This window comes from Beta vulgaris, chromosome 2 (genome assembly GCF_026745355.1).
Source record: "Beta vulgaris subsp. vulgaris cultivar EL10 chromosome 2, EL10.2, whole genome shotgun sequence".
In the NCBI taxonomy this organism is placed as follows: domain Eukaryota; kingdom Viridiplantae; phylum Streptophyta; class Magnoliopsida; order Caryophyllales; family Amaranthaceae; genus Beta; species Beta vulgaris.
The window spans coordinates 51,983,084-52,009,370 of record NC_079203.1 but is presented as its reverse complement, the minus strand read 5'-3'; the positions used below and the strand labels follow the sequence as shown (position 1 = coordinate 52,009,370).

Genomic DNA, 26,287 nt, shown 5'->3' with positions numbered 1-26,287 from the left:
ATTGAGAGAAAAATTTGAAGAGCAAAACATACCTTGGATTTGATGAAGGTTGCAGGATAAGATCGAGTAGGTTGATGCTTCCCTTCAATGGAGATTGCGCTGTTGGGAGGAAAGTGTGAGTATATGTTTGGGTTAGTTAAAATAAGGCAAATAAGTTCCAATAAGGTCCAATAAGTTCTAATCAGGTTCAATCAGGTCCAATGAGTTGAATCAGGTCCAATCAGGTTTAATAAGTTTCAATAAGTTCAGTTCAGGTTCAATAAGTTCAGTTCAGATAAGGTCCAATAAATTTAGGGCCAATAAGTTGAATAGAACGCACCCTAATTAGTCATATGTGCACACTAGGGGCGATCATAAATATCCAATATGTGATCCGATTAGTTTTCCGGATATCAAATTCACTTTGTTTTCCGGACATTTCAGATCGGACATCTGGAAATTTTCAGAATGGCTACGAATCCAAAATTTTCATTTTTCGCGTATCCTAAAGTATTTGGAACATGGAAATCTTTCGAATATCTGATCCGAAATATTCGTTTGCAAGGACGGATATCCAATGATCTGACCCAAAACTTATTTTAAGAACTTTTCATTTGGAAATTTCAATTTTTTAGTTTTCAGATATCCGATTTGAAAATTATCATATCGGATTCGCATACCATTTTTTCCGATCCGAAATTACGGATCAGATATCCGAAATGGACACTCCTAGTGCACACAAGTGAACAGCAGGTGATAGATTGGTGGTGTTGGCATCACCTCCGAATCCAGAGATTACAGGATCAAATTTCACCCCATGCAAGGAGGGATCCCCAATTCCCCCCTCCTTTTTTTGCAAGGGACTTCATCTTACCTTAAAAAAGAAATATATGCAAACAAGTGTAGATACGACACTATATAAACTTGCTAAAAATTTAAGTTAGATAAAAAAACCTCATATTATATTTAAACTTCATTTCCAAGTAATATGCATAATCATATAAAGAAATCCAATATAATTTAACTTTCTTTTCACCCACCAAAATACCTTATAACTATAACAAAGTTTAGCTAAACCTCTAACAGCCCGTTTGGTAGTCGTTAATAAATTGCGGTAATAGGAATGAATTTTAAGTGTAATTTTATTAGGTAAGTACCCTTAGAATCTCCATGAAGAGGCTTTTTTTCTCCATGGGCAAGCAATCTCACCCTTAAACTTGTGTTTTTGTCTTCAAGAGGAAGCAATTTTCATTACCACTCATTACCACCTACAAGATGGTATTGGATGGGAATGAAAATTCAAGAAGGAAAGTGGACACTTTAGGATAAATTAGCATTACCATGGGAATGGACAATGATATTCTTCACAAATTTACACACAAATTCATTCCAATTACCACCGTTTATAACCAACTACCAAACGGGCCGTAAACATGTAATATAATTTAATTAATGTTGATGACACAGTCCTAATTGTGACGACTTTGCTTTAAAAGGTCATGACTAAACACTAAACAGTAGTCAACCTAAATAGACCTGCCAAAATGGTCCTCATGACCTTTTATATTAATGTACTATTAAAAGAAGAAAACATACATATTTGACTAACTGAGAAAGAACTTGGATAGAACCCAATAGTATCAATCCAAATTGAGTTCGTAACAAACATTTGATACAGCCGAACCAATTTACACACATACTCCAATAATACTCCATCCATTTTCCAAAGCTCTGATCTCCTACTCATTAGTCATTACTCCCTTTAGTGTTCACTAAAGCTCGAGAGAACAAAAGGAAGTTTCCTCGATTAGCATTACCGTGATCAGTATTATCAATACCAATATTTGAGGACTTAAGAACCATGCTACTCGTTGCCCCACAAAACTCATGAAAGGTAACTCATGCACATATTTAAAAGCGACACCAACTATTTACATTGGCAGTAATTCTTGTATAGACGAATATACGTTAGTTTCAACCTCAACACATGGCTTCTTGTCAGGATGCGATTTCTGCGCCTCAGACTGTCAGACATTACATGAAAGCCCCTCAAGCTTATCACACATACACTATCTTCAATCACATGCCCATTTGTACCATATATTATGCTTGTCGATGACTTCCACTATAATTCGAATCCATGTTCCTCAATCCTGTATTCTTTTTGCGGCATCTACAGAAAATATGCCATGAATCATCTGAAGTGCAAGCTTCCACTGTAATGTGCTGACCCTGGGACTCCAGTATCACGTATCTATGATGAAGTCTTTAAGAATACCTGTATTGTATCCAAGTCTGAGCTTCATTCATTGTTTCTCATCTTCTTCTACTATAATAGTGCCCACCACCTGGATGATGGTGGTACCGATGACGTGCGCCAGAACCTCTCCCACCACTTCCATCCCAAGCGCTACCGCGACTAGGTATTCGGCCTATTCCTGATTGTGTCCAACCCATTATTTGGTTACCGACCCCACTAAGCTCTTCTTCTTCTCTGTCATTGTACTCCAAAACCAATCGCTTTATGTCCTGTTTCTCCTCAAGCTCAGCAGCTTCTTTCTGCTTCGTGCTCCGAACGAGAGAGCAATCTTGAGGAATGAACATTTGCTTTGTCTGTTGTTTGTGCCCACGCTTCACAAGAACTTTTACACGGACCTCCCGGTTTCCTCCATTCTCTTCATCCAATGTTTCCTCACCACTTTCCCCTTCAAGCCCTCTTCCATGATGGTCCTTGGAAGAACCCTCCAAGATGCTCATTGGTATCATCATATCAAGTGTTGGGCGGGACCGCAGCTCCAATTTACGGGAATCCAAGCTCTCCTGCATAAGTGCCTTAAATTCCCGGTCAAATTCAGCTTCTTCCATAGGATCCAGAGCAGATGCCTTCTTTCTGGCGCGAAATTCACCATCTTCATCAGAAGCAGGTCCCACCTCATCATCATCATCATCCTCACTCTCACTCCCTGGGTCATGATTCTCGTCATCCATATCATCATCATCATCATGACCCCCATCACCAATTGAGCCACTCCCCGAGTCTGATTCACTATCCCGTGTTGTATCCTCATGCGCACCACCATTTTCATCAACACCATTTGCAAGACGTTGACCATTACCAAGATTGCTTCGACTGATATTGTTTGAGCGCTTCTCAATTTCAGGATGCCTTTCACCACTTACCTTGCCTTCATGCTCCTCCAGTTCCGCAAGGGCAGCATTCACTTCCTCAATTGAGCTATATCGCGACATATTGGGTCGCAGATCAGCAAATATATCCTGCCATACGTAATATATATTCAAAAACGAAAAAGATATAACTAAAGAAAAAAGTTGACCTATATTGCAAATACGAATTCCTCTGTCCATGATCCAAAAATGGAAAACAATAGTGGCTTTAGTAAGGCTAAAAAGATCAGCAACATCAATTGCTCATCCATACCATCTAATATAGTAATATATCCATCAATATGTGTACAGGACCTCATTTCTTAACATTATCAAATACTTCCCAAATCAACAACAGAAAACGACCAAAGCAAAGCCTTGTACAGATAACGAAATGTGGCTGTGATTAGAGACATACCTGTAAGTCAAACTCAATATCAAGTGGTAGTACACCCTTGCTTAGTGTATACCTCTGGAAATGTATCAAAAAACGATCAAGTTTCCTTCGGGACGAGCCTCGATCAAAGTAGTGCCCACAGGTCTCTAGAAGAGTTATTACCATCCTGATGCGGTAACAATCTTCCGGAGGATCCAGGGAATCTTGCTGATGAGAAGAAAAAAGAACTCATTAGAAATACTCCATTTCTAAAATGCACTGGACATACTACAAGCCTATGGTACTACATGTAGGACGTTTTGGCAGATTAAAAATTAAGGTGCTAACATTAAAAACTACCAAAAACATCCCCTGAATTTCGAACATCTCAGCCATATGACATTCATCTTCTGATAACCTTGTGAACTTCCATAAGAATAGATGGTGAGTGATTTTGGTAATTCAGTCTGATACTCTCTGATGTGTCGAAAGACTGATCAGAACTTGATAATGTGGCGTTAAGTCAACATGGAAAAAACCGCCGCACAAAGGCTCACAGACCTAACATTAACTACAAGAATTGCGAGATAAAACACCTTGTACAGCCACACAAACTATAATCACAGACTTGTCACTATCAGCAAACTTCTTGTTTCCTATGACACGTTACCAGAAGATTGAAAAGCATATTATATAAACAACGCTTCATCTTCTAGAAAAAATAGGCTAATGGAGAAGTTAATACCTCAGCTGTACCATGGCCAAAAACAAGAATCAAGTATAGTGTCTCAAAGATAACAGATGAGTCCACATGTTCGTAGTTATATAGCTCCCCTAAGAAACGCATGTGTGCAAGGCGTCGTTGCTGCATGGTGTAGTCATTCAACTCTAGTCCCAATCTGATTTCCTCCAAAACCTGAAATCCAAGCAACAATCATCACGCAACTCACAAAAAGACACATGGATGACGCATACCTCGCCTCGCATCACCATATAAAGGTATGCAGCCACTCTTTATTGGATCAAACCCTCAAAAGTAAAAATTGCCACCAGAAGAAAAGCAATGGATTGTTTCCCAGGATAGAGGCAGAAAAAAGGATAACCACAATTAGCAACTCAAAGGAAAAACTCCGGTGGCTAATCCCAAACTACCCATTAGATTGACAAAAAAACATGAAATGACATTACATTGAAGTGGGAGACCCGGGAAGAAAAAATGGACTTTGGTATTCTGATAAGAATTAGGTGGCTCCACCAAACAATTAGCTTTACTCAATTCAAGACACATAAGTCACTATTAGCATCTTATACAATCAGGAATAAACGACTCAGGATCTCATTATAGCAGAACCAATGGAGAACAGAAAAAGAAAAAAAACAATAGAAATATAATCTTTTAAATGAATATTTCTAATGCCTCATCATACTCGGGTTGCTTTTACCTCAATCGACTAGCTAATTATTTGTTGTTTTTCCCTCATACCCTTGCTTCCCACATTTAGCATATGTAGAACCGGTTGATAAGGTTGAGTCTAAGCAGAATACTTTATGAGATTATGAAGATCCTGAATGCTAGAACCTGCAAATTTACAAATACCTACCTCATCAACAACAGCAACAGCAAAATCATCATGGTAGCGACTGAGTCCAGCAGTCAGTGATGCAATAAGATGAATTTGCCCATATTTTCCACGATGAACCTTCAAAAAGCATTTCAATAGATATGGTTCGCATTCACTCCATGGCAATTTCCGAAGTTGTCTAAGAACCAGCTCAATCGAGGACTTGTCGAGATCTGAGAACAGCAATTTTCTAATATACTGCAGATACCAACAAAAAAATTGTTTTCATTACCAAGGTGAAAAATACAACAGAAATAAAATATAAAACCAAAAATAGATCAAACCTGATGCATAGGAGGGCGAATTTTAGTTATTCGGGCAGGTCTTTCCGGGGGTTTGCATAAATAATATGCATTTTCAACAAGAGTGCTATGACGAGGATCCAAATTCTTCACATTTTTCAGCCGCATAAGTATCTCCAACATGTTAGCCATGCGTATTGTGGTTTCAGGAGAACGATATAAGAACCGCCCACATGTCTCCAGAAGATTGCAAGCCACATCAATGTTATGATGGGTGAATTCATCTAAACAAGCCTGGATCGACAATAAATGGCATTACTTCAAAAGTAAAAACAGAATGCAGCATAAGCTCCAAACTCCAAATAGAAGTCCATCATATAATCTACATTCAATCAGGATACTCTGACTTTTCAAACATGACATCAATAACCCTGTGGTTCTAAAAATCTATCATGCACAGCACTGATGTAAAAAGATGAAGTCATATGACCTACGACAGTAACGACACCCCCACCAATGTGCACTTAAAATGGAAAGGCATCTAAAAGTACTTCAACGGTCCCTTCTGGCTCTCTTACATCTGAACTGTAGATCACGAGAACAAAACACCCTTTAAAAGACTGAAATCTCATGGAACCGAAATAAGATCCACACTTTAGCAAATATACAAACATTTCAATTTTCACTTCAGATACTTTTTTTGATAGGTAAGAAGAAATCCTCTAAGTTGTCCTCGCACAGGTCTCCCACCCAGAAGCCCATTACAACCATAAACTCCCACCCCCTTTAAATCCCAAGCAAATGCTTGGGATAGAAATTGAACCCTAGACTTCAATAGGGATGATAGGAAAGCTCATCACTTGAGCCAACCCCCAAGTCCTATTTTCACATTAGATACTTGGATACATAAAATTAATGGATCTGAGAGCTACTGTATACCGATCATCAAGGTTAGTAAGAGCTCAGGATTCCACTTCGTTAAACGAGTACCTAGCAGCCGCTCATAGGATTGAACAAGAATGCAAAGACTGAACATATATTACCTTTACCAATTACCATACTAGTGACGAGATTGTCTGAATATTAAGGTACAAAAGATATCAAGAAAAATTATGACTAATGCAATATCGAAGCTAATAAAAGGAAAAGACAGCTATAACATAAAGTAATGTACTATTGCACCTGATGCACCAAACCAATAAATCCAATAAAAGGAAAAGATATATGATCTTAAATGGTTCTACTCAAGGTCTCACCCCCATATTGAATTGGCCTCCTTCAATCATATGAAAGACACAATCCAGGAGTAATCAGATGCTTTTCTACCTAAAAAGTAGCAGAACTGTATAACCTAAAATTCAAAAAGCAGCCCTAAGTCCCTAACAACTACATCTCATAAGATTATGGACACCAAATTTACTCATATACTTGTGTTAGAAAGCAATGAATTACTAACTAATGGAGCCACTAATTTTGCAGTTAAAAGCAAGGTAAATTTTCAAGATGATAAAAATATGCAACCTCTATGAAAGTAAGAGCACAAAACTATAATAAACTTCAATGATACCAATCACATATTAAACAAACTCTAGCCGAAACATCACATGAACTGTAAAAAATACCTTTAAGCAGCTAAAAGCAAGGCCAGCAGGTGCAATCTTAAATTTACAAAGTTCCCCAATGAATCTGATATTCCTGATCTTTGTTTCAATGTTCATTTGATCCTGAAACAAGTGATGAAAAGACAAATCAATTTAAAATATGTCAAAACTCACAAATAGGAAGCAAAAAGCACAATATTTGAAGCAATCATATGCATATGAATCTCACAATCAACCTTCTTGTTTATCAAGAAATTGAACTCCTCCTCCAACATCTGAAGGAGCATTGACGAGATATCCTTCATACAAGTAGACAATGTGGCAACCATGCGAGAATAATATGGAAGCAACTCTAGGGAAGTTCTGGGGACATTAAATAATGCCTTCACGAGCTTTTTCCGATTAGTCTTCGAGTTCAAATAGCAAAATTCCACCTGCAAATCCATATGAACCATATTACAAAGAGGGCATATCAATATGACCAGAAGTTGGACAGAAAATAACTAATAACAATTCTTGGGTAGGGCTAATTACATACAGTTAACTGATCAATAAGGTCACGACTGACGGAACCTGGAAGCCTCTGTAACAAAGTCTCCAAATTTGTACCATCAGGACCTTTATGTTTTTCCTTGTCTTTATCTCCTTTCTTGTCTGCATCTTTTTCTTTCCCTCTTTCTTTGTCAACTTCTTTATTCTTTTCTTTCTCCTCTTTATCTTTTCCTTTTCCTTCTTTTTCCTTCCCCTTCTCAGTCACTTTTCCATCCGGCAAAGCTCCAGAGTCTGCAGAGGACTCAACAGTATCTTCAGTAGCTAAGTTTAACTGATCAAGTTCTGTGGCAGCATCCTGATGACCAAAAATCAAGTACCCGGATGGGGCCAGTAAGAAGAGAGATACATATATCAGACACATTTACAAGTATCTTGAGAGTTGCACTTATGGGCCATCTGGTAGGCAGTGAAATAGTACATCTGTTTCAATCTTGTCAGCAAAACCTCATATCAAAATCAATGTCCACGGTAATGCAATTATACTCTCAAATGTATTTTTCTTCTTAAATATCATCACTATCCTCTACCATTTCAAATTACCAAGTTCAACCAGCAGATTCGACAAAATGTATCGGGTAAGTAGCCAAATCAAACTATGAGAGCATAGCTGCATTTTTTTGTTAGTAGAGCAGAATGTCATTTTACAGAAATCCAAAGCAAAATGGTTCTTCCACTTTTAGATCCCAATCTATGCTTCAGAATGTAAGTAATTACAGCATCTTCCTTCACCTTTGAATTCCAATCCACACTTTAAAAATGTATAAAACATAGCATTTTGAAAATTAGTGGATGATATACAATCAATAATTTGAATTCAGATACCAATCACTTGAACAAAAATTAGCTAGTCACATCTGTACTTAGCCAAACATCTATGCCATTTATGGAATTAACCATGAAAACTAAGGGTACCATAATGTTGGTGAATAACAGTTTGGGTGTTGCGGCGTTGCCAAAACACAAGAAGAATCAGCAAAAACACTGATCTCCACCCTCCACTAAACAATAAGTTGACGTGCAGTGATTAGACAGAGCAGGCCATGAGTAACCACACTACCATATAAAGCCCTTAACAACAGGCTGTCCCCATTCAGCTCACGAGAATGAGGCAATTCACAACCTACTATACTGCTAAAAGGTTCTGATCATAATATTAGCCATAAAAGAATGTGTCACACTTAAAAAAAAAAAAAAGAGATTCCCTTACAGGTGATTGGTCTGGCATCTTTGCATGTTGCTCACTGGTCTTGGAATCAGCTTCACCCAATAAAACTGCAGGAACAAATGCTCTGGAGACACATACCAAAAAGAAAAAAACCAACATAAACACCGATAATATCTTCCAAAGTAGAACACCTCTAAGCACAAAGCAGGAACATTTTCTCTCTTTTCTTCTCTTTCATCATTTAGAGTGTTCCTTACAATATGGGAACCCACCAAACAAAACGTTCATACCAACTTATCAAATTATACAGAAAAATAATAATGTAGAATCAAACCTAAGATCAGGCAAACACTCGTAAAAAGTTCTTGTATCTTCGTCGTCCCACACTGCTTCAACAGCAGAAGAATCCTTTCCAGCCGCAGAAGAAGCAGAATCATCCCCACTAGTTACCCTTGTCGTATGACCATCCTCCGGCATCACTGGGGGTTGCATATCAAGGGCTTCAGCTAAACTAACAAGAGAAAAAAACAAATGTTTAATCTGAAGAAGACTACTTCATTTATTCAATGAAATAACGATATATATATATATATATATATATATATATATATGAGCATACAAATGTTAAATGAGCAAAAACATAAAATAAGTGAAACATGAAATGCAAAAACGTTGTGAAATGATCAAAATCTTCGTAAAATGAGGAAAAATAAGTGGTTCTCACCATTGTTCTCATATGAACTTAAACCTATATATATATATGTGTGTGTGTGTGTGTGTGCGTGTGTGTGTGTGTGTGAACGTCATTTTAAAAGAACAGTTGCAAGAAACTTACGATGAGACACCCCGGTACAAATGGTCATAAGATTTCCGCAACTTCTCATATAAAGTTGCATTATCATCACTTAGTTCCCCTTTAGCGTTCAATATCTTTGCATTCTCATGTTCCATCTGCCGAAGAGACTATAAAAAGGGTTTAATCAATAAAAAAGCAGAGGTTTAAAGGGCATAATATGTACAACAACTGATAGACCGGATGAACATCTTCCAACGGTAAGATATTTTAATTTGGTTCTGGCGTCCATATGCAGAGATTACAATAGCTACATAAAGAATCTAAACATTTCACCAGTAGAAGAACATACAAAGTGAAAATGTCAAGGAACCAAATGGAACTCCCTCTGTTTCTTTGACTGGTTTCATTTTCACTTATCATGTTTGCCAATGCACAGCTTTGAACCATAAAATCTTAAATCCTCTATTAGCAAAAAAATTAACAAAAAATACAAGAAATTACAAATATACATTAAGACAAATCCTATAACATTCTACAAAATAATTTTTTTATATATACTTGAAAATAAAATTGTGCTCGAAGTGGAACATGCAATAATCCAAAATGTCGAAGTAGAACAAATAAAAAAAGAAGGCATCTTATATTTGTCATCATTTTCTTTGCACACACATTGCAACTTAAAAGGTTAGATTAAAAATTTCTATCCAGGATCGAGGGAGCATAATATCTGCTTCAAGGGATGATACTGTGATAGTGGTATACCAGCTTCTCAATCCGAAAAGGAATTAAGAAGAAAGCTGTGTTAGAACAGCATACTACAATTCAGCTGGAAATTGTTTAACATCACAATAATTGTGATGAAGCCTAAGCCAAAGAAAGTGGGAAAGGAAAGCACAATGAAGAGAAGCTGAAAGGAGAATGGAAAAGAGAATATTCACAGGGGAGGAGTGAAGGGAGCGGAGGTAGAACAAAGGTATCAGAACTTACAGTATGCTCAGTATGCAGAACTTCAGCAACAGCATCATAATACACATGAAATGCCTTCTTGAAGATTTTCTTCTGTTCAGCAGTAACATTAAGGCCCTTGAAGAACTGTAATGAGATACAAGAGTACAGAAAAATGCAACATATAATTGATCAGAAACTTGCCAAGGAATTAAAACAGTATTGCCATTATAATAATTCAAACAGTTACGACCATCATCATAGTGATAATAAGGTTCTTTCTATTTATCTAACTTTAACCTTGAAAGGTTGATTGCAGGTATTCTAAAACCATCTTATGCAGAAGAAAATTTAAAACCAATTACAGCTCTTTACATAGATAATGTAAGTAGTTCACTTAGCCAGAAATTCGAGTAATTTTCTATTTGATATTGAGTTTTAACAGAATCAAAGCCTCGCCTGGATAGAACTATATGAGGTGGACAAATTAAACTGTCAGACTAGTGCTCGTTCCACTTAGCTATTCAAGTGCAAATTCTTTCACTAATTTCAATGTCTACATCAGGAACATTTACAGTGGTTATCCTACCTCTTGTGTGTGTCTGTGTGTAAGGTTTCGAAGAGTTGAGTAGTTCTACAAGAAACCGTGAATCAGCGTCTTTTACAAGAGATGAGAACACCAACAAAAAATGCAAGGGAATCCAATTCACTGTCACGGTTTAACAATTCCAAGGATTTGTATCCTAACTCCTAAGCACGGTTACTGCTTTGTTCACTCACGTTTCTGATTCACAAAATAATTAATGAATACTGATGAAACTTCCACAAACAAACATATATGGCAATAGCTGCTCCTGTCTGTAGCTAATGAATACTTTCAGAGCCACCTACATGGCACTCAGCTCATGTTTGTCAGATTTTCTTAGAAAGTAGACTAAGTAAAGCATGCAAGCTACATTCCAATATAAACCATTCCCATGTATTTTATGCATATGCACGCAGGGGGAAACGCATAAATATAGACAGAATTCAGATATAATAGATTTGGTGTTGATATAGCTCTATTAAATTTCAAGACTCCTAATCTTGATAGGCCAGTAATCCAAGAGCACAAACTAACTCCACTAGGATAAGCAAGCATTTCAATAGATTCAAACCTACTTAAAGTGTCACCATGTATAAGGATAACTAACAAACTAATATATCCAGGATTAGAGAGCAGCAGTTTCATGATTCTGATGATCAACAGACAAATATACCTCGTCATTAGCTTCTGATCCAGATAGTGGAAGCCCCGTGAACACTCTTCCTTGCCGAGCAAATGTAGCAAGCAGTGAAAGATTAGTCTGAGTAGCATCTCGGTCCTTTAGGTGTTCCAGACTAGTAAGATCTTTGATGATGTTAACAAAGATGCTGCTGTCTTCTATGACGCCAGCAAAGTACAATTCCAGAAGGAGCTTTAAAGAGCTACGCTTCTTCATCGCCTTTAAGTTTCTATCTGTCTCTAAGTCTTCTGTTGCTTTCCCGGGAATGAACACTTTTGATAAACCCTGGCTCAGGCTTGATGAAAAATCTGGGTATCTTTGGTGAAGCAAGGAGCAAATCTGTCAAAAGTTGACCATTTTAGGTCTCACAAAGCAAAGAAAACGCAGGAAAAAACAGCTTTAAAACCCCTCCCTCTAATTTTCTTCTTCCTTATCAACCTTCACTCTTCCACCTTGATAATGGACGATGATAAGGAAAATCATTTCTCCCTAACATGGAGGATTTCCTCCCTAAAAAAAAGATATTCTTCACTCTTCCACCATGTTGTTATTTTTAAACAACTTCACTCTTCAAACTAGTAAAATCCTTTCTCCCTGAAGTACCAATATTTTCTTCTGAGTCGAACCACATAACCAGCTTTCAAATTATAGGCTCAACTATGGGAATAAATATCAGGCACAACTTACTCAACAGTAAGGCCAAAGAGTGTATAGAATATACCATATATCCATCAAGTAATAGAACAGGCACTGCGAGAAAGGATATCTTCCCTAAGTGAATCCTATTGGTTGTGTACATGGAAGATTGAGAAAGCAAACTTTGTGTAGGTCTGATAAGCAATATGCATTCCTTAACTCATTTGAAAATTACTCTAAAAAGACCGTTCATTAAACATAATACAAAGTGATGAAAAGATCAATATCCGAAAAAAGGACCATATCACTCCAATTTCAAGCTGTTACCCAACAACAAGTCAATAACTACAGATAGTCAGATACACAAAGCACGGAATATGCTACCTGGACAGCAGCCTGTATATCAGAAGTCTTCAGCTTGGCATCACATATAGCTGCCACTGCCTCAGTCACAAACTTACTTAGGTTGACACCTCGCAACTCATCTATCAAACCTTCTCTTTGATCTTCACTTATCTGTTTAAGCTTTTTAATAACCGCAGTGTTGCGTTTTATGCTAGAATCCAGCGTCCTCAAGAAAGCGGGATCTGAAAGCAGAATTGAACAATATCAATGATCACAAACAACACCCCTAAAAAAAGCTAAAGTAGCCTTGATGTACAAATGTGACTTTCAAGTTTCATCAATTCGATACACAGACACTTCCAAACCTTAATCATCAAAAAGGCAACAGATTACCCCCTCCAACAAAGAAATCATAGTCAAAGTGTCAAACACACTACAATCGAAAGTCACAATAAGTTTTCGCCTTCTCCTAAAACAATAACCACCTAGTACATCGACAAAAATAACTTGCAGTAATTCATTTGACAAATGAACAATTTCATATGTAGCAAATGTGACACCATAAAATTCTAGTTTACTAACCAGGCCTTTCAGGCTTCAAATTACTTTGACGAAGAGACATCATCGCCTCTACCGATTTCTTAGATTCTTCAGCACGAACAACAGCTTCCTGCATTGTACTATAGCCCCAAAAATATCAATATTTTGAGCTTATGCTTATCAATGAACAAATTACAATAAACTCTAAATTCTAGCTCAAATATGCGTATGATACAAATTGTAAATCTTAAACTTCAGTTGAAATTATTTCTAAACATACCTTCAAAATTTTCGACGATCAAGTTTACGGCTCGTCGATAAATATTAAATTTGCCGGAAATTTTCCTCTTTTGCTCCTCGAATTCGAAGAATGTAAATTGTTGCTGGAAAAATCTGAAATTTTGTGTGATAATTCGTCAATTTTATGAATGGAAAATTGGAATTAATGAATCTAGTGAGAGAATTTCAGATTGTAATCGAGGGTTAGGGTTACAGTCTTACAGACTTTCTTTCTTCTCTTTTTTTTTTTTCGCGGATCAATTCTCCGTGTTTTTTTATTTTTGACGCGTTTCTTGCTTTCTCTATTTCTCTCGTTGTCTAAAACTTAATTAATTTATTCAAAAGAAACTCAAAATTAATGGAGGGGTTAAACCGCTAAAGGAAAATACTAGTTAGTAGTTTAGTACTATATCTCGGTATGAACCGGGCCTGTTCACGAGCTCGGTCCACGGGTTTGGTGAAATATTGGGCCGGGCTCATTAGTGGCGTGCCGGACTTGAAATTTTCATATTTTGTCCCCAGGCCGAGCTCGTGCCTCCTGCGGACCTGGCTCGTGTTTTATGTTTTGTTTTTTTTTTTTGACAGTTTTAGGCTAAACATAAATAAAAGGGGTGTTTAGCCCAAAGGCCATCTAGGTGGGCTTGAGATAAAATTTCTTGACTACGACAGCCCACAGCCCTCGTAGCGGACAACAGGACTCGAGTGGGCTCGTGCTAGGCCGGGCCCAAGCCGGGCCGGGCCGTGTGCTGGCCCGACCCACGCTTACCTCTAGTTATTACGTGTAAATGTGTTTGGGGTTTGTTGGAAATCTAGGTAGGTGAATTTGTGCGATGGAAGTCTAAGGGAAATTTTTCTTACCAAAAAAATTATCCTCTCCTTTCACTCTCTTTCTCGCCCCCCTCTAATCATGATTGAAAGCTTACACTCATTGATGGAACCTCAAAATTTGGTTTTATATTCATCACGCTCCCCCACATGGGAGCTCATGGAGCCTGGAAGGTGATGCGACATGGCCTCCTTAAACCTATTGCTATATATTCCACTTTAGAAATAAGAGTTAGATGAGAAATGAACTCATGGACTTGTCGCACTAGCTCTGATGCCATGTAAACATACTAGCAATTTTGGTTTTATATAGATCAAATTGTAGCATTTGATATTAAACTAGCAGGATAAATCACACATGAATGAAAGTGTTAAGAGATTGCCATGACCAATTTATAGTATGTGACTTTTAACTTGCTTAATGGAATAGAGTAAATTAAATGTTTATAATATATTATACTCAAACTAAAACCATAAAAATCAAGCTTATTGCTCGTCCAAACCCTTCTAAACATATTATTGTTCTTCATCGTTGCAATATTACGCTAAAACCATGAAATAAGTCTTGCTTCTGCAAAGGAGTTATTGAAATCTCTACTTTCATCACTATATTGAAAACAAGAGTATAGACTTATAGTTAACGAAGCTCAACTAATGTGATTACTTAATGCTCAATCATTTTACTATATACATATAAAATGACTAATACAATAACTCGCGTCAAATTTCATGTGTCATGCATTACGCGTTTAGATCATAATGCAACAATACTACTGGTGTTATTGATACACCTTCTTAAACCTTATAAGTATTTAGACATTATTGATAGAACTTCTATATCATCACACAAATATCACAGTCCGTTGCATAAAAGAATTTGCACCAATCAAATAAAAAGGATAAGTATAACAAAAGAAAAAATAATTGGACATTTTTACCCCTATATAAGTTTCCTTCCGACCTCCTCTTATGTCATCGAGAAAATATCTCCTACCATCGGTGTATATTATAGTAGTAGACCGAGTTTGGATCCTCTGGAGTTTTAGTGAAACTCTACAAGGTAGAGTTGTATCTAGGGTTGGCAACGGGCCGGATCTGGATCGGATCTTGGTGGTACCAGATCCGGAACTGCTTTTTGAGCCTAGATCCAGATCCGGACCAAATCCTACGGATCTCATAAGGCTATACCCAGATCCGGATTCACTAGATCCACGGTTCTACAGATCTGGATCTGGATCTGACTGTTTTCCCAAAAAGTTGTACAAACAATTGTCAATATGTTATCACTAAATGATATAATTATTATAACATTCACCAAACTACAATATAGCAACATCCCAATATTTAAAATATTCAATCTTCTATGAGAATAAGATAAACAGTAGCCTTAAGTTACTAATTAAAATATTCAAACTATAAAAAACGGATCTGCGTGTCGGATCTGGATCCTCTCCATAAGATCTAGATCCATATCCGTATTTTTTTGCGTGGGATCCGGATTCGACCCAGACACGAAGGGTCCAAAATGATAAGATCCAGATCCTTCGAAACAGATCTGGATCTACGGATCTGGGACGGGTCCAAGATCCATTGACATCTCTAGTTGTATCTAGAGGTGGCAAACGGGTCAAACGGGTCGGGTTAAAACGGGTCGGGTCGGGTTTGTTCAGGTTCAGGCCGGGTTTGTTCGGGTACGAGTTACTATCGGGTCCATGAGAATTCGGGTCATATCGGGTCAGGTTAGAACGGGTCGGTTTAGATCGGGTTTTCAAGCTTCCAAATAAATAAAACACATATAAAACTAATGAAAGTAGATTAAATAATTCATGGACAGTGGCTAAATTATATACTTCCTCCGTTTTTTATTAGATGTTACACTTTTCAAATCACGGACTCCTAGGTAATTTTTGGAGAGGAGAGAGATAGAGAGAATGAAAAACAAAAGGGTCCCATGTGAGCATGTGATAGGAGAGAGATAGAGAGAATTTATTACCCAAAATAAAAGTGTAACATCTAATTCAAAACTTCCTAAAATAGAAAGTGTAACATCTAAAAAAAAACGGAGGAAGTATAATATTTCAATATAATATTTTCCTTAAATTTGTTTAAAAAGTAACTAATATGACAACTTTTCGGGTCGGGTTCGGGTTGTGTCATCATTATCGAGTCATTTTCGGGACGGGTAGATTCGGGTTTGGGTAGATACGGGTTCGGGGCATATTCAGGTCTTTTTTAATTCGGGTCGGGTTATTTCGGGTTTTGGGTCATATTCGGGTCGTTATTTTCGGGTGAAAAACGGGTTCCGGGTCGGGTATTTCGGATCGGGTCAACGGGTACGGGTCAATTTTGCCGCTATAGTTGTATCTAAACCATATATTTTTTAAAATCAATGGCTCATATAGGCGGGAGGGAAATATTAGGGGGTGAATTTTGATGAAAAAAAATAGCATAGTTTTTAAGAATAGAATATATGAGCCATTGATTTTTTAGTCAATGATTAATATTGCTCAAACTATTACCGTTATTAACTCTGAAGGATCCAAACACGTAGTGGACCAGTAGAAATCGGCAATAGTCCTACATGTGTAAACCGTAATTCCTCCCTCAACTTGGCGTTGCGTTTTATGTGTCCTTTGAAGTTCTATTATGCTGCATTTAACGGTATTTTAACCCTTTCTTTACGTGGCTATTCTCACTAATTTCCAACAATTATGGCTTTGCACCTCAAGGTAACTCTACTTCAATGGCGTCTCCTACATACCCGTTATTCATTTCTGCCTTATTCACTCACCTCTCTCAGCTCCACCTTTCCAAGGTTCTTTAAATTTCTGGGTTATTTTGATCAAATGAATTCTTCTACTAAAATGATAATTTCTGCTGAATTAACTATGCTCTGCTTTCTTCTTCACAGGTTCAGATTTGTAGCTGAATCATTTGATGCTACTTCGACTTATACCCATCAATTTGTATATGGAGTTTCTCACCCCACATTAATCTATTTCCAAGGTTAACTTTGCTTTCAAATTATTTTCATTTGATGTTGTATTTGCTGCAGTCTATGTGTTTGTTGAAAGTCCCCAATCACTGCTTTGTGCTGTGTGTTATATGCTTTCTGTTAAATCAAACTTTTCGACTTCTCTATATTTTTGGTGTTACATGTTAATGATTGAATACAAGAAAGTATAGTGTTTGGGCTATTCCACATCTATATAGTTAGACTTAGACCTCCATCTTACTCCGGCGAGCACCTAGAGCTAGATGATCCCAAGCACATTTTTTTGCTCATTTCGTATTTCAAATGACACTTGAGAATTGCAGTATATAGTACAACATTTTACATATTAGTAGAAATTATAGTGGATAAATTTTAGCATGAGCCATGAGGGCATAGGTTAGAACTTAGAACTATTGATGTTAAAATAGCAACTAGTTACTAGTATATGTGTATGCATGCCTATATATGCTTTTCGTCTAAAGACAGAAAGACCTGTACTGCTATTTTCATATTACTACATGTTGGGAGACAATTGAATTTGAATGGGCTATATATTTTAGCAGCTAGATCATATGCTCGAGGTGATAGAAAGCAATATGATCTTTTTGGTCAAGGAGCACCAGGGAGTAAAGAATTTAGGAAGGCATGGACAAGGCAGCTAGATGAAGAGGACAGCCTGTGGACGGGTAGTGAAGATGAGAGTGATTCGGAGAAGAAATTAAGCCCTCTAGAGAAAGAAATTAGGAAAGTCAAACAGAAAGCGAAGGACCACTCAGATCGTATAGATGCCGATGATAGTGATGAGCTTTGGAGTGTATGGTCAGGGAGTGATGAGGAGAAGAATCTTTGGACAGGCAGTGAAGAAGATGATGACGATGATATTCCTACTGAACCTTATCCGAATGAGAAGAGTGACACGTATATAGATAAGCTATTCGAGTTTGAAGAGGCACCTAAATATAGAACTCTCTCAGAGCTACTGAAAGCTGAAGATGAACCAGAAGAGTTGTCCCCTGGAAAGAAAGCACGGAAACTTGCTGTTGAAAATGCCCTAAAGAAGTTGAAAAAAGGGCCAGATGGAAGGTACTCTAATGTTTGGGAAGTAATGAGTGACTTAGATATTCTCATTGGTGCATTTGAAAATATTGTTTCGGGGCCAGAGTATGCTGAGCTTAGGCAGGGGGGTCCAAAGCAACTAAACATGCAGTTTTTCAAGGACATTCAAGCAAAAATGAGGGATCCCAACTACAAGTTCTCTCCAGAGATCAAATTAAAGCCAAAGAGCAAACTTGTCCTCAAGAAAAAATGGCAAAAGGCACAGTCTAGACGGCGGAAAGATCAAAAGCGGTAATTGTTATAATAATATTCAGTTAGCTTAGAAATACTTGTAGTGTACTTTTGTCTCCCTTACCTAGTCATACTTGCCAATGATCATTTGTAACATTATTACGGTTGTGTGGAGTATGTGCTATGGTTGAGCCGTATCGCAGCTAGCTTAATGGAATTGGGACATGCTGTTTTGGCTTCTGAAGACTACACTACTGTCACTGCTTTATGTTGTGTGGGTGTGGGGCCGGTGTGGTTGGAGGGGGGGGGGGGCGTTGGGGTAGGATTGATGAAGCACAAGAACCTTAGTACTACGCAAAAGCAAATACTTTCATAGTGCAAAAATATGTGTGTTCAAAATATACTTACTTTAATAATATCTACAAAAATAATGATTTTGTTAGTGGTGTTATTGGTCAATATTGGCAACCATGGCTTATAACTGTTACTGGCTAACCCTTCCTCTTTGGGGGTGGGGGAGAGATAAATGATAAAGGTAGTATTAACACTTCAAAGAACATAGTATAATATTCCCAAGTCCTAACAAGTAAGTTGCTGAATCTTGTGTTTCTGCTAGCTGCTATTTCATTTGCTGCAATAGTCTATATGACTTAGTACGTTGGTACCTTGGGATTATCCAGGCATTATGTACTACATACTCAAATATAAAACATAAGTACTATATTAGCCTATCATAAGTGATAAGTCTGATTGCTGCACTCTGAGCAGTTCATTACACTGATTTCTCTTCATCTGTTTATCAATTTGAAAAAGAGGCTTTTTGTTCCCTCCTCAGTAGTACTACTAGTACCTCCATCTAGGCTCTGGCAGCCTTTACTATCTATTGTTAATTAGGTTAGTACTGATGATACATGTGCATATATCCATTATGCATCCTGTTATTATCATTCAGCATTGCATGCACATTCTGAGGGTTTGTTCTGAGCCATGCATTATAAGGATTTTGGTTATACTGGGAGCCCAAGAGATTTTCGACCATCAAGGGTGATGGGTGCTGCTGATATCCATAACCTGGTGCTCCTACAGAATAGTTCTGAAATCTCTGGAACTGACTTCTTCCCGAGTCTAGAGAACCACCACCCACATCATACCCATGATGATGATGATGACGACGTTGGTCATGATCATGATGTCCATTCATGTTCATCATGGAAATCATGGCACCAATGTCATTTTCATAGTTTCCATCCCCATACATCTTGTTGTTTAAGGGATTCATATTGAAAATTTCTCTCTCTCTTGTCTCCAGCTCCATGTCTTGATTTAGATCTCCTTCAAAGCCCCAGTCGCTTCCCAACGATCCTCCATCATGTAGGTTAGGGTACATCAACTGGTCTATTGAAACTGCTCCTTTTGAGCTGTTGTTTTGATGATGAATTGGTGTCTTCTTCTTGGATTTGCCTTGAGAGAATTGCTCTTGATTCAAGTCTGGATGCTGGGACTTTGGAGACCACAGCTCTGCATGTTTGCCTGACCTCGCCAACTTCTTGATTATTGTTGCTGAGTCTGCTATTCCTTTAACTATCACTCTCTGCTGTTCTGCATCTACGTTTACAGCGTAAACTCCTGGTTCCGATACAAAGACATGTACATTAAGAGTAAACACCAAACTCTTTGAAATAGCATCAGCAAAATAGTAAGATTATTACTTGAAGGTCTTGAACACAATGTTACAGAACTTTTGAGTCAGGAAGCACCTAAACATACTGTGACAAATCATGATATAGTAACTATCTAGTTTCTATAAGAGCTTTTTGATCTTTTATGGCACTAAACATTCAGACATATGCGCAAACATTGTGGAGCCCCTTTACCAGTGTTACCTAGTTCGCTAATCCCCTGCTAACAGAGATCCAAAACATGCAAATTGGTACGTGCTGAGTGCTATACTTTTGAGCTAATTTGTCAAAAGTAGCTCGTGAATGATGTTCCTATAAGCCATCCCCATTCTCTTACCGCGAATCAGGTGACACTGGTATTTACTGAATTTCTAGGGGACTTCTGTATGTCTTCTCCCTAATATAGGCTAACATTACCACTTCCCTTTAAAACAAAGGATAACCCTACCACTTGATAGAGAGGTGAGACTCGTTCTCTTGACCTCAAGGTTTCGGGTAGTATCTCTAATTACCTGAGCTACCCCCATGCTTTCAGGTAACAAATGTCAGTTAAAGTGTGCTATCAAAAAAAACTAGTAACACCACTTGCATTTCATCATAATAAAAAATCAACATAACAGTGGTAAAAACTGTGAACTAAAATCGAACAATAGTGCATAGGAAAACCTTCAATCTTCTTCAAGATTTTCTTCACTTTAAGACGGCAACCATGACAGTTCACATTCACCTTCAGAACCACAGTCTGTAGACAGAAAGAAGGATCAAACACAAGATTAATAAGTCAAATTTTAACAAACAAGAAGAAGATTAAAACTGCACAAAAAGTAAGATCAATTTTTTTTTGATAAACCTCCATGTTTATAGATTGGTTTAGATTAGGTGGCATTCTGAAAACTTCAGACTTATCTTTGCTGTTGATAAAAAAGAACACACTTTTCTTTCTTAAGTTCTATGTTTTTGTAAACTACTGTATGTTTGTATGGAAGTATGGAACTCTTTGGCAACATGCATAAATAGTGCATTTCTAGAGAGAGAGAGGAGAGGGGGGCCTGGGGTTTATGATTTGACTCAGGTCAGAGTTAGTCTGGCAAAGAAAACAGAGACAGACATGCTGCAGAAATATGGAGTACACCATTTCCTCGTGTAGGTCAAATCAGTCATTTCCTTTGCACCTGATTTGGTTTAGTTTTGCTTCACGAGATATACTAACTCAAAATAAAAATAAAAAGTACTGTGTACCAAAAAATATGACCTGCTACCCCAACAATGATTTGTATGATATGCTATCTCAACAATGATTTCTTTTTGCTGTTTTTAGCTACTTCTCATGATCTCCATTTTATATGCTTCATTTTTGGGTGAACCCTTTTGATGCAATTAATAGGAAAAGTATCGATTTGTAATCCTAGTGATTAATTAATTAAATCAGAGTTACAAATTAACGTTCTTGTTGTGCATAACCGTTTAACTGTAATAAACGGTCTTTAGTCAAATTGTTACCAGGTACTCCCTCTGTATTTTTTTTTTTATCTTTCTCACTTAGAATCTCGACACTATTCACAATTAGAGAAATTTTCTTAGATTTTTTCTCAATATATAAGAAAAAATATAGTCATGTGGGGTCTTGTTTTATTCGTCCCAATGAGTACTTTATTAATTTCGATTATTATAATTTTTTACTTATATGTAGTGAAAGATATTTAATGTAGAACAAGTGCATTGGCAAACGTGCAAAGTCAAAGTAGGAAAGATAAAAAAATACAGAGTGAGTATTAGTTACAATTCTTTTTTGGGACCCTCTTTCGTGAACTCTGGTAAGAAAAACTTTCCTCACCCTTACACAAGGTCACTCACCCAGAGACCCTACAGTCTTTTTTCGACGATCCGTTGGTTTAAGACATTTGATCGACTAAGAAACGTCAAAATCCATGGAGATGCTTTTGAAGGGTGTGCATGGTGGGTTTTCAAGCTGCATCCCATTATGTTAGGATAATAGATTGCTTGATTAAAGATAATTAGGCTGTTACAATGGTATGATTATGCTAATACAGAATGCAACCTCATAATTAGTGCATTCCTCCTATCCTATAAACTCTTTAGCAACTTCTTCAATACTCAATTTGTGTAGATAATTATGTAATAATCCTATGAACTCTTATCATTATTGCACAATATGCAATGGAGCTATGCTGCTTTTGTCAATTCAAGCCTATCCTTACAGGGAATCCTGAATGTTGACTGAAAAGAGAGAGCTTTACCCAATAACTTCTCAAATTATTCAAAGATTCCTGATCATTATGCCAATTGCCAGACTAGAAGATGTAGATAGTGTCCAATCCAAGACTTAGAAGCTTGTGAATTTTCCTTTTTGGGCTTGCAAGCATACTAACATGCATACAAATTGAGTCTCTTAACTATTGGTGAAAGGGGTTTTCTGCTCCTGCTTCCTAGTAGGCCACCTTATTATAACTTTTATGTTATGTTATTCTTATTTTTCTTTTTAAAGAATCACACCTTTAGTTTTTTGGTCAGTAAACTTTATCTCTGTCATCTTATTGAGATATTTCTTTTAATCAATAGGAGAAAGAAAAGGATCAGCAAAACCTTTTTATTTGTTTTTTTTTTTTTTTTTCCATTTGATTGTGGTAATAAAACCGTCCTGACTCCTGAGCCAAGGCCTAGTAATTCATGGTATCATGGCCAGCTAATTTCAGGCACCTTAAGGTTTGGCTTGGTATTTTGAAGTTATATGTGGTTGATAAAAATTATTATATAACCGTATTTTAGATTTATCGGTCAGAGTAGCTACTAACAAATTCCAACAATTTTAGGAAATATTTTATACGCTCTTATCTATTTGTAATACTTGTTATTTTGGATTGTTTCAACTTACTTGTAAATTACCTTTTTTGGGATATTCTTTCTCTCTATTTCTTTTCTTATCTCATGGATCGCATATTTCTCTCTCTTACTCTGTCTCATCAGCTAAACTATTGTGCCTTTCCCATGTTGCAACTCAATCAGAACAGAGGAAGTATGTAATAAATGCTTATACTCTCTTTGTCTTTTAATGCTACATTGTGTTTTACACGAGATTTTAGGCAATGTCACTTTTAAACTTTTTGACCCTTTAATGTAAATAAGAGGAAAAGGTTAAAAAGAGTATTTTTTGGTGGAAAAAGTGAAGAAAATATTATTACTTCTTGGTAGGCCAAATACTCTAAATAAGGAAAATATAAAGAATATAATAAATAGAGAAAAACAATTATTTAAATAAAATGTAACAATAAAAAAAATGAAAGGAGTCTTCAATAAGGTAGAGTATTTGATGTTTGATATGACAGCACCACCATGTTTGAAATACATGGATAGCTCACTTTTGATCATGTTGAGATCAATTGTATAGTTTGCATCTAGCACGTTATTATAGTCCCTTCTTTTAAACTGAATTGAAATTAACAATAACAAGGTTTTTTTTGTAAAATTAAATTTTTTAAAAACGGTTTTTTTTAACACATTTTTCTAATAATAATAATAATAATAATAATAATAACTTAATTGAAAGTAAGTCTAAAAAAATAGGGCTTATATGATTTAACTATATTATCGGTTGAAAATTGCTTGAAACCTTATCTTATCGGAAGCATGTCAATAGAAAACCCACATCACCACATGTGAGGTTTGTGTTACATGGAAGGAGATGAAGGATGACTAATTAGATAGTATTAAATTTGAGGGGCTATTATCTGTTAGGTTGCTATTTATTGGTTTTATCATGCATGGAATTCTTTTAGATTTGTATGAGGTTAAACTTTTTCTTTAGTGAGCATGTATTTGCAGTCTTATTGAAGATATGTTAGAACATATATAATTATGTTGATATTGGTAACTTATTATAACTTATCATAAACTTATTCAAATGTACGTAAGTTAATTTATCTTAATACTATAAGTTGATAGATACACATTTAGTGCGTTATCCCTTATTTCGAGAAAGTACATGTCTTTTGGCAAAAAAAAGAGTAAAATGTACGTGTTTCTATATGTTCCATTTTACGTATGTACGTCTTTCATTTTAAAGAAGTGTTATTTTTTTTTTTTTGATAAGTTTTCTCATTCATTCAACAAGAGAATCAATACAGCTTTATCTCAGAATCTCAACAAAATTCCACTAAACCTAAGGCTAGCAAAAGATGAGGTTAAAACCAAGCGACAAATTCTGAATTCCTGTTAAGCCCTTGTTTTGCAAGTGCATCTGCCACTGCATTTGAGTTTCTGCTTCTGTGATGAATTTGGATTTTTAGTCCTCTCATTGATGCAGATCTGATGAAGTTGAGAATGAAGGATAAATTCATGGCCCCTTTATTGCTGTTGCACCATAGGACTGCATTTCTTGAGTCTGATTCTATTTCAATGGGGTGGGATTTGAAGGTTGGGTTGTTGAGAGATATTTGAATTGCCCTATGTATTGCCAAGACTTCGGCCTTATTGATATCCATAGGGGGAATGGGGCAGGAGAAGATGCAAAGAAAGTTCCCGGAATTGTTTCTAGACTCCTCGATGGCGGCGCGAGCGGTTGCGGGGTTAAGTGATGCATCAACGTTCCATTTTAGTGTGGATTGGGAGGTGGAGACCAGTTTTGCGGAGGTATTCGGGATGAAGGGTTTGGGGTTTTCAATTGATTCCATTTGAGGCATAATGGGTTCCTTCTGACTTCATCTGATGAAAAGGGGAAGTTACATTCCCAAGTTTTAATCCACCACGACATTCTCAAGGATATCATCTCTTTGATTTCGTTCATGGAGCTAGGGGCATTCTTGAATACTCTTGAGTTCCTTTCTTTCCAGTTTAATTAACATATCATAAGGATTATCCAAGTTTAATTAACAATTACGATAAATACAATTAAATTTAGCTAAGTTGAGATTTTTGTAAATAAGTTTACTTAAATTTACTTATTGTAATAATTGGAACTTTACTATATTAATGTAAGGACAAAGAGTCAATCAGGTCAATAAGTTCCAATTAGATTCAGTAAGTTTCAATTAGGTTCAATCAGGTCTAATAAGTTGAATCAGGTCCAATCAAGTTTAATAAGTTGAAGAGAATGCATCCTTAGCAAGATTTAAATTCAAAAAATTATAAAATTTAAGGTAAGAGTGTTCACAAGCAACTACACTAGGACTCTAGTCTCTAGGATGAGGTGTTTGAACAACATAATTACATAATGAGACATGATAGAATTAGAAGATCTTTACTGTTGTGGCAAAACAACTCGCCGCGCTGCCACTCTTGAAATGGACATCAAAAATTAACTTTATCCCAACCTTTTCTCTCTTTTTGTCCAAAGTCCAAACTTGTGGCAATTGTAAAATTTGTATTTACCTTACTTTTATAAAAATTTATGATCATAAATAACCTCAAAATAAATTAAATAAAAGGCTATCTGCATTAATATTCATGTTTCTTTAAAATTCTGAATATCAGTATTAATACTAACATGTTGCACGCATCACGTGCATACGAATTAGTGCAACAAATTTGAACTCAAATTTTATGTCCAAACTAGGATCACTTTGAAATCAATTGACTATATCTCATCCAAGTTTTATATTCATCAAATTCAAATTACTTTACATATAATAATTGGGTTTTTCTAGGTGGTGCATAAATTTAGCTATTTGTTTTTAACTTTATTCAATAAAATTGATGAATATGACATAGTTAATTAAAGATATTATTCTCGTAATAGAAATTAAATATCAATTATGAGATTTATATCATTAATTAACTATGCCATATATCAATTCTGTTAAATAAAAGTAAAAACAAATATTTTATTCGTTTCAATTTAGTTGTGACACTTTTAAAATCACAGATTCTTCGGCAGTTTTTTGAGAGGAAAGAGATAGAGAAAGAAAATGAAAGGGTCCCATGTGATAGGAGAAAGATAGAGAAAAGTTATTACCCAAAATGAAAGTATCAGAACTAAA

At 36.4% G+C, this 26,287-nt stretch overlaps 3 protein-coding genes across 5 annotated transcripts; 1 reads left to right on the top strand and 2 right to left on the bottom strand.

Annotated features, from left to right (window-relative positions):
- Positions 1-1,516: 1,516 nt before the first annotated feature.
- LOC104906630 (regulator of nonsense transcripts UPF2) lies at positions 1,517-13,791 on the bottom strand. 2 transcript variants are annotated; one of them, XM_048639460.2, is made up of 17 exons: positions 13,723-13,791; positions 13,510-13,622; positions 13,272-13,369; positions 12,729-12,931; positions 11,703-12,047; positions 10,486-10,590; positions 9,538-9,665; positions 9,037-9,213; positions 8,745-8,826; positions 7,524-7,832; positions 7,222-7,419; positions 7,007-7,108; positions 5,427-5,678; positions 5,122-5,340; positions 4,266-4,436; positions 3,563-3,748; positions 1,517-3,255 (listed from the first exon to the last, which is right to left on the bottom strand). In XM_048639460.2, exons 3-17 carry the CDS (start codon positions 13,363-13,365, stop codon positions 2,296-2,298), a joined length of 3,531 nt encoding a protein of 1,176 aa, XP_048495417.1. In that variant the 5' UTR covers positions 13,366-13,369; positions 13,510-13,622; positions 13,723-13,791; the 3' UTR covers positions 1,517-2,295. The 2 variants fall into 2 exon arrangements, with proteins under 2 accessions (XP_048495417.1, XP_019107751.1); XM_019252206.3 differs by having other exon boundaries at positions 13,731-13,766.
- A 3,137-nt stretch (positions 13,792-16,928) lies between these two features.
- On the top strand, positions 16,929-18,864 carry LOC104906638 (uncharacterized). Of its 2 annotated transcripts, none has more exons than XM_010695422.4 (3): positions 16,929-17,148; positions 17,245-17,339; positions 17,889-18,864. In XM_010695422.4, the coding sequence occupies exons 1-3, from the start codon at positions 17,045-17,047 to the stop codon at positions 18,677-18,679; spliced, it is 990 nt and encodes a 329-aa protein (XP_010693724.1). In that variant the 5' UTR covers positions 16,929-17,044; the 3' UTR covers positions 18,680-18,864. The 2 variants fall into 2 exon arrangements, with proteins under 2 accessions (XP_010693724.1, XP_010693733.1); XM_010695431.4 differs by having other exon boundaries at positions 16,930-17,148; positions 17,892-18,864.
- A 292-nt stretch (positions 18,865-19,156) lies between these two features.
- Positions 19,157-21,581, bottom strand: LOC104906653 (heavy metal-associated isoprenylated plant protein 34). Its single transcript, XM_010695442.4, has 3 exons — positions 21,145-21,581; positions 20,961-21,036; positions 19,157-20,241 (listed from the first exon to the last, which is right to left on the bottom strand). Exons 1-3 carry the CDS (start codon positions 21,178-21,180, stop codon positions 19,511-19,513), a joined length of 843 nt encoding a protein of 280 aa, XP_010693744.1. The 5' UTR covers positions 21,181-21,581; the 3' UTR covers positions 19,157-19,510.
- Positions 21,582-26,287: the final 4,706 nt, after the last annotated feature.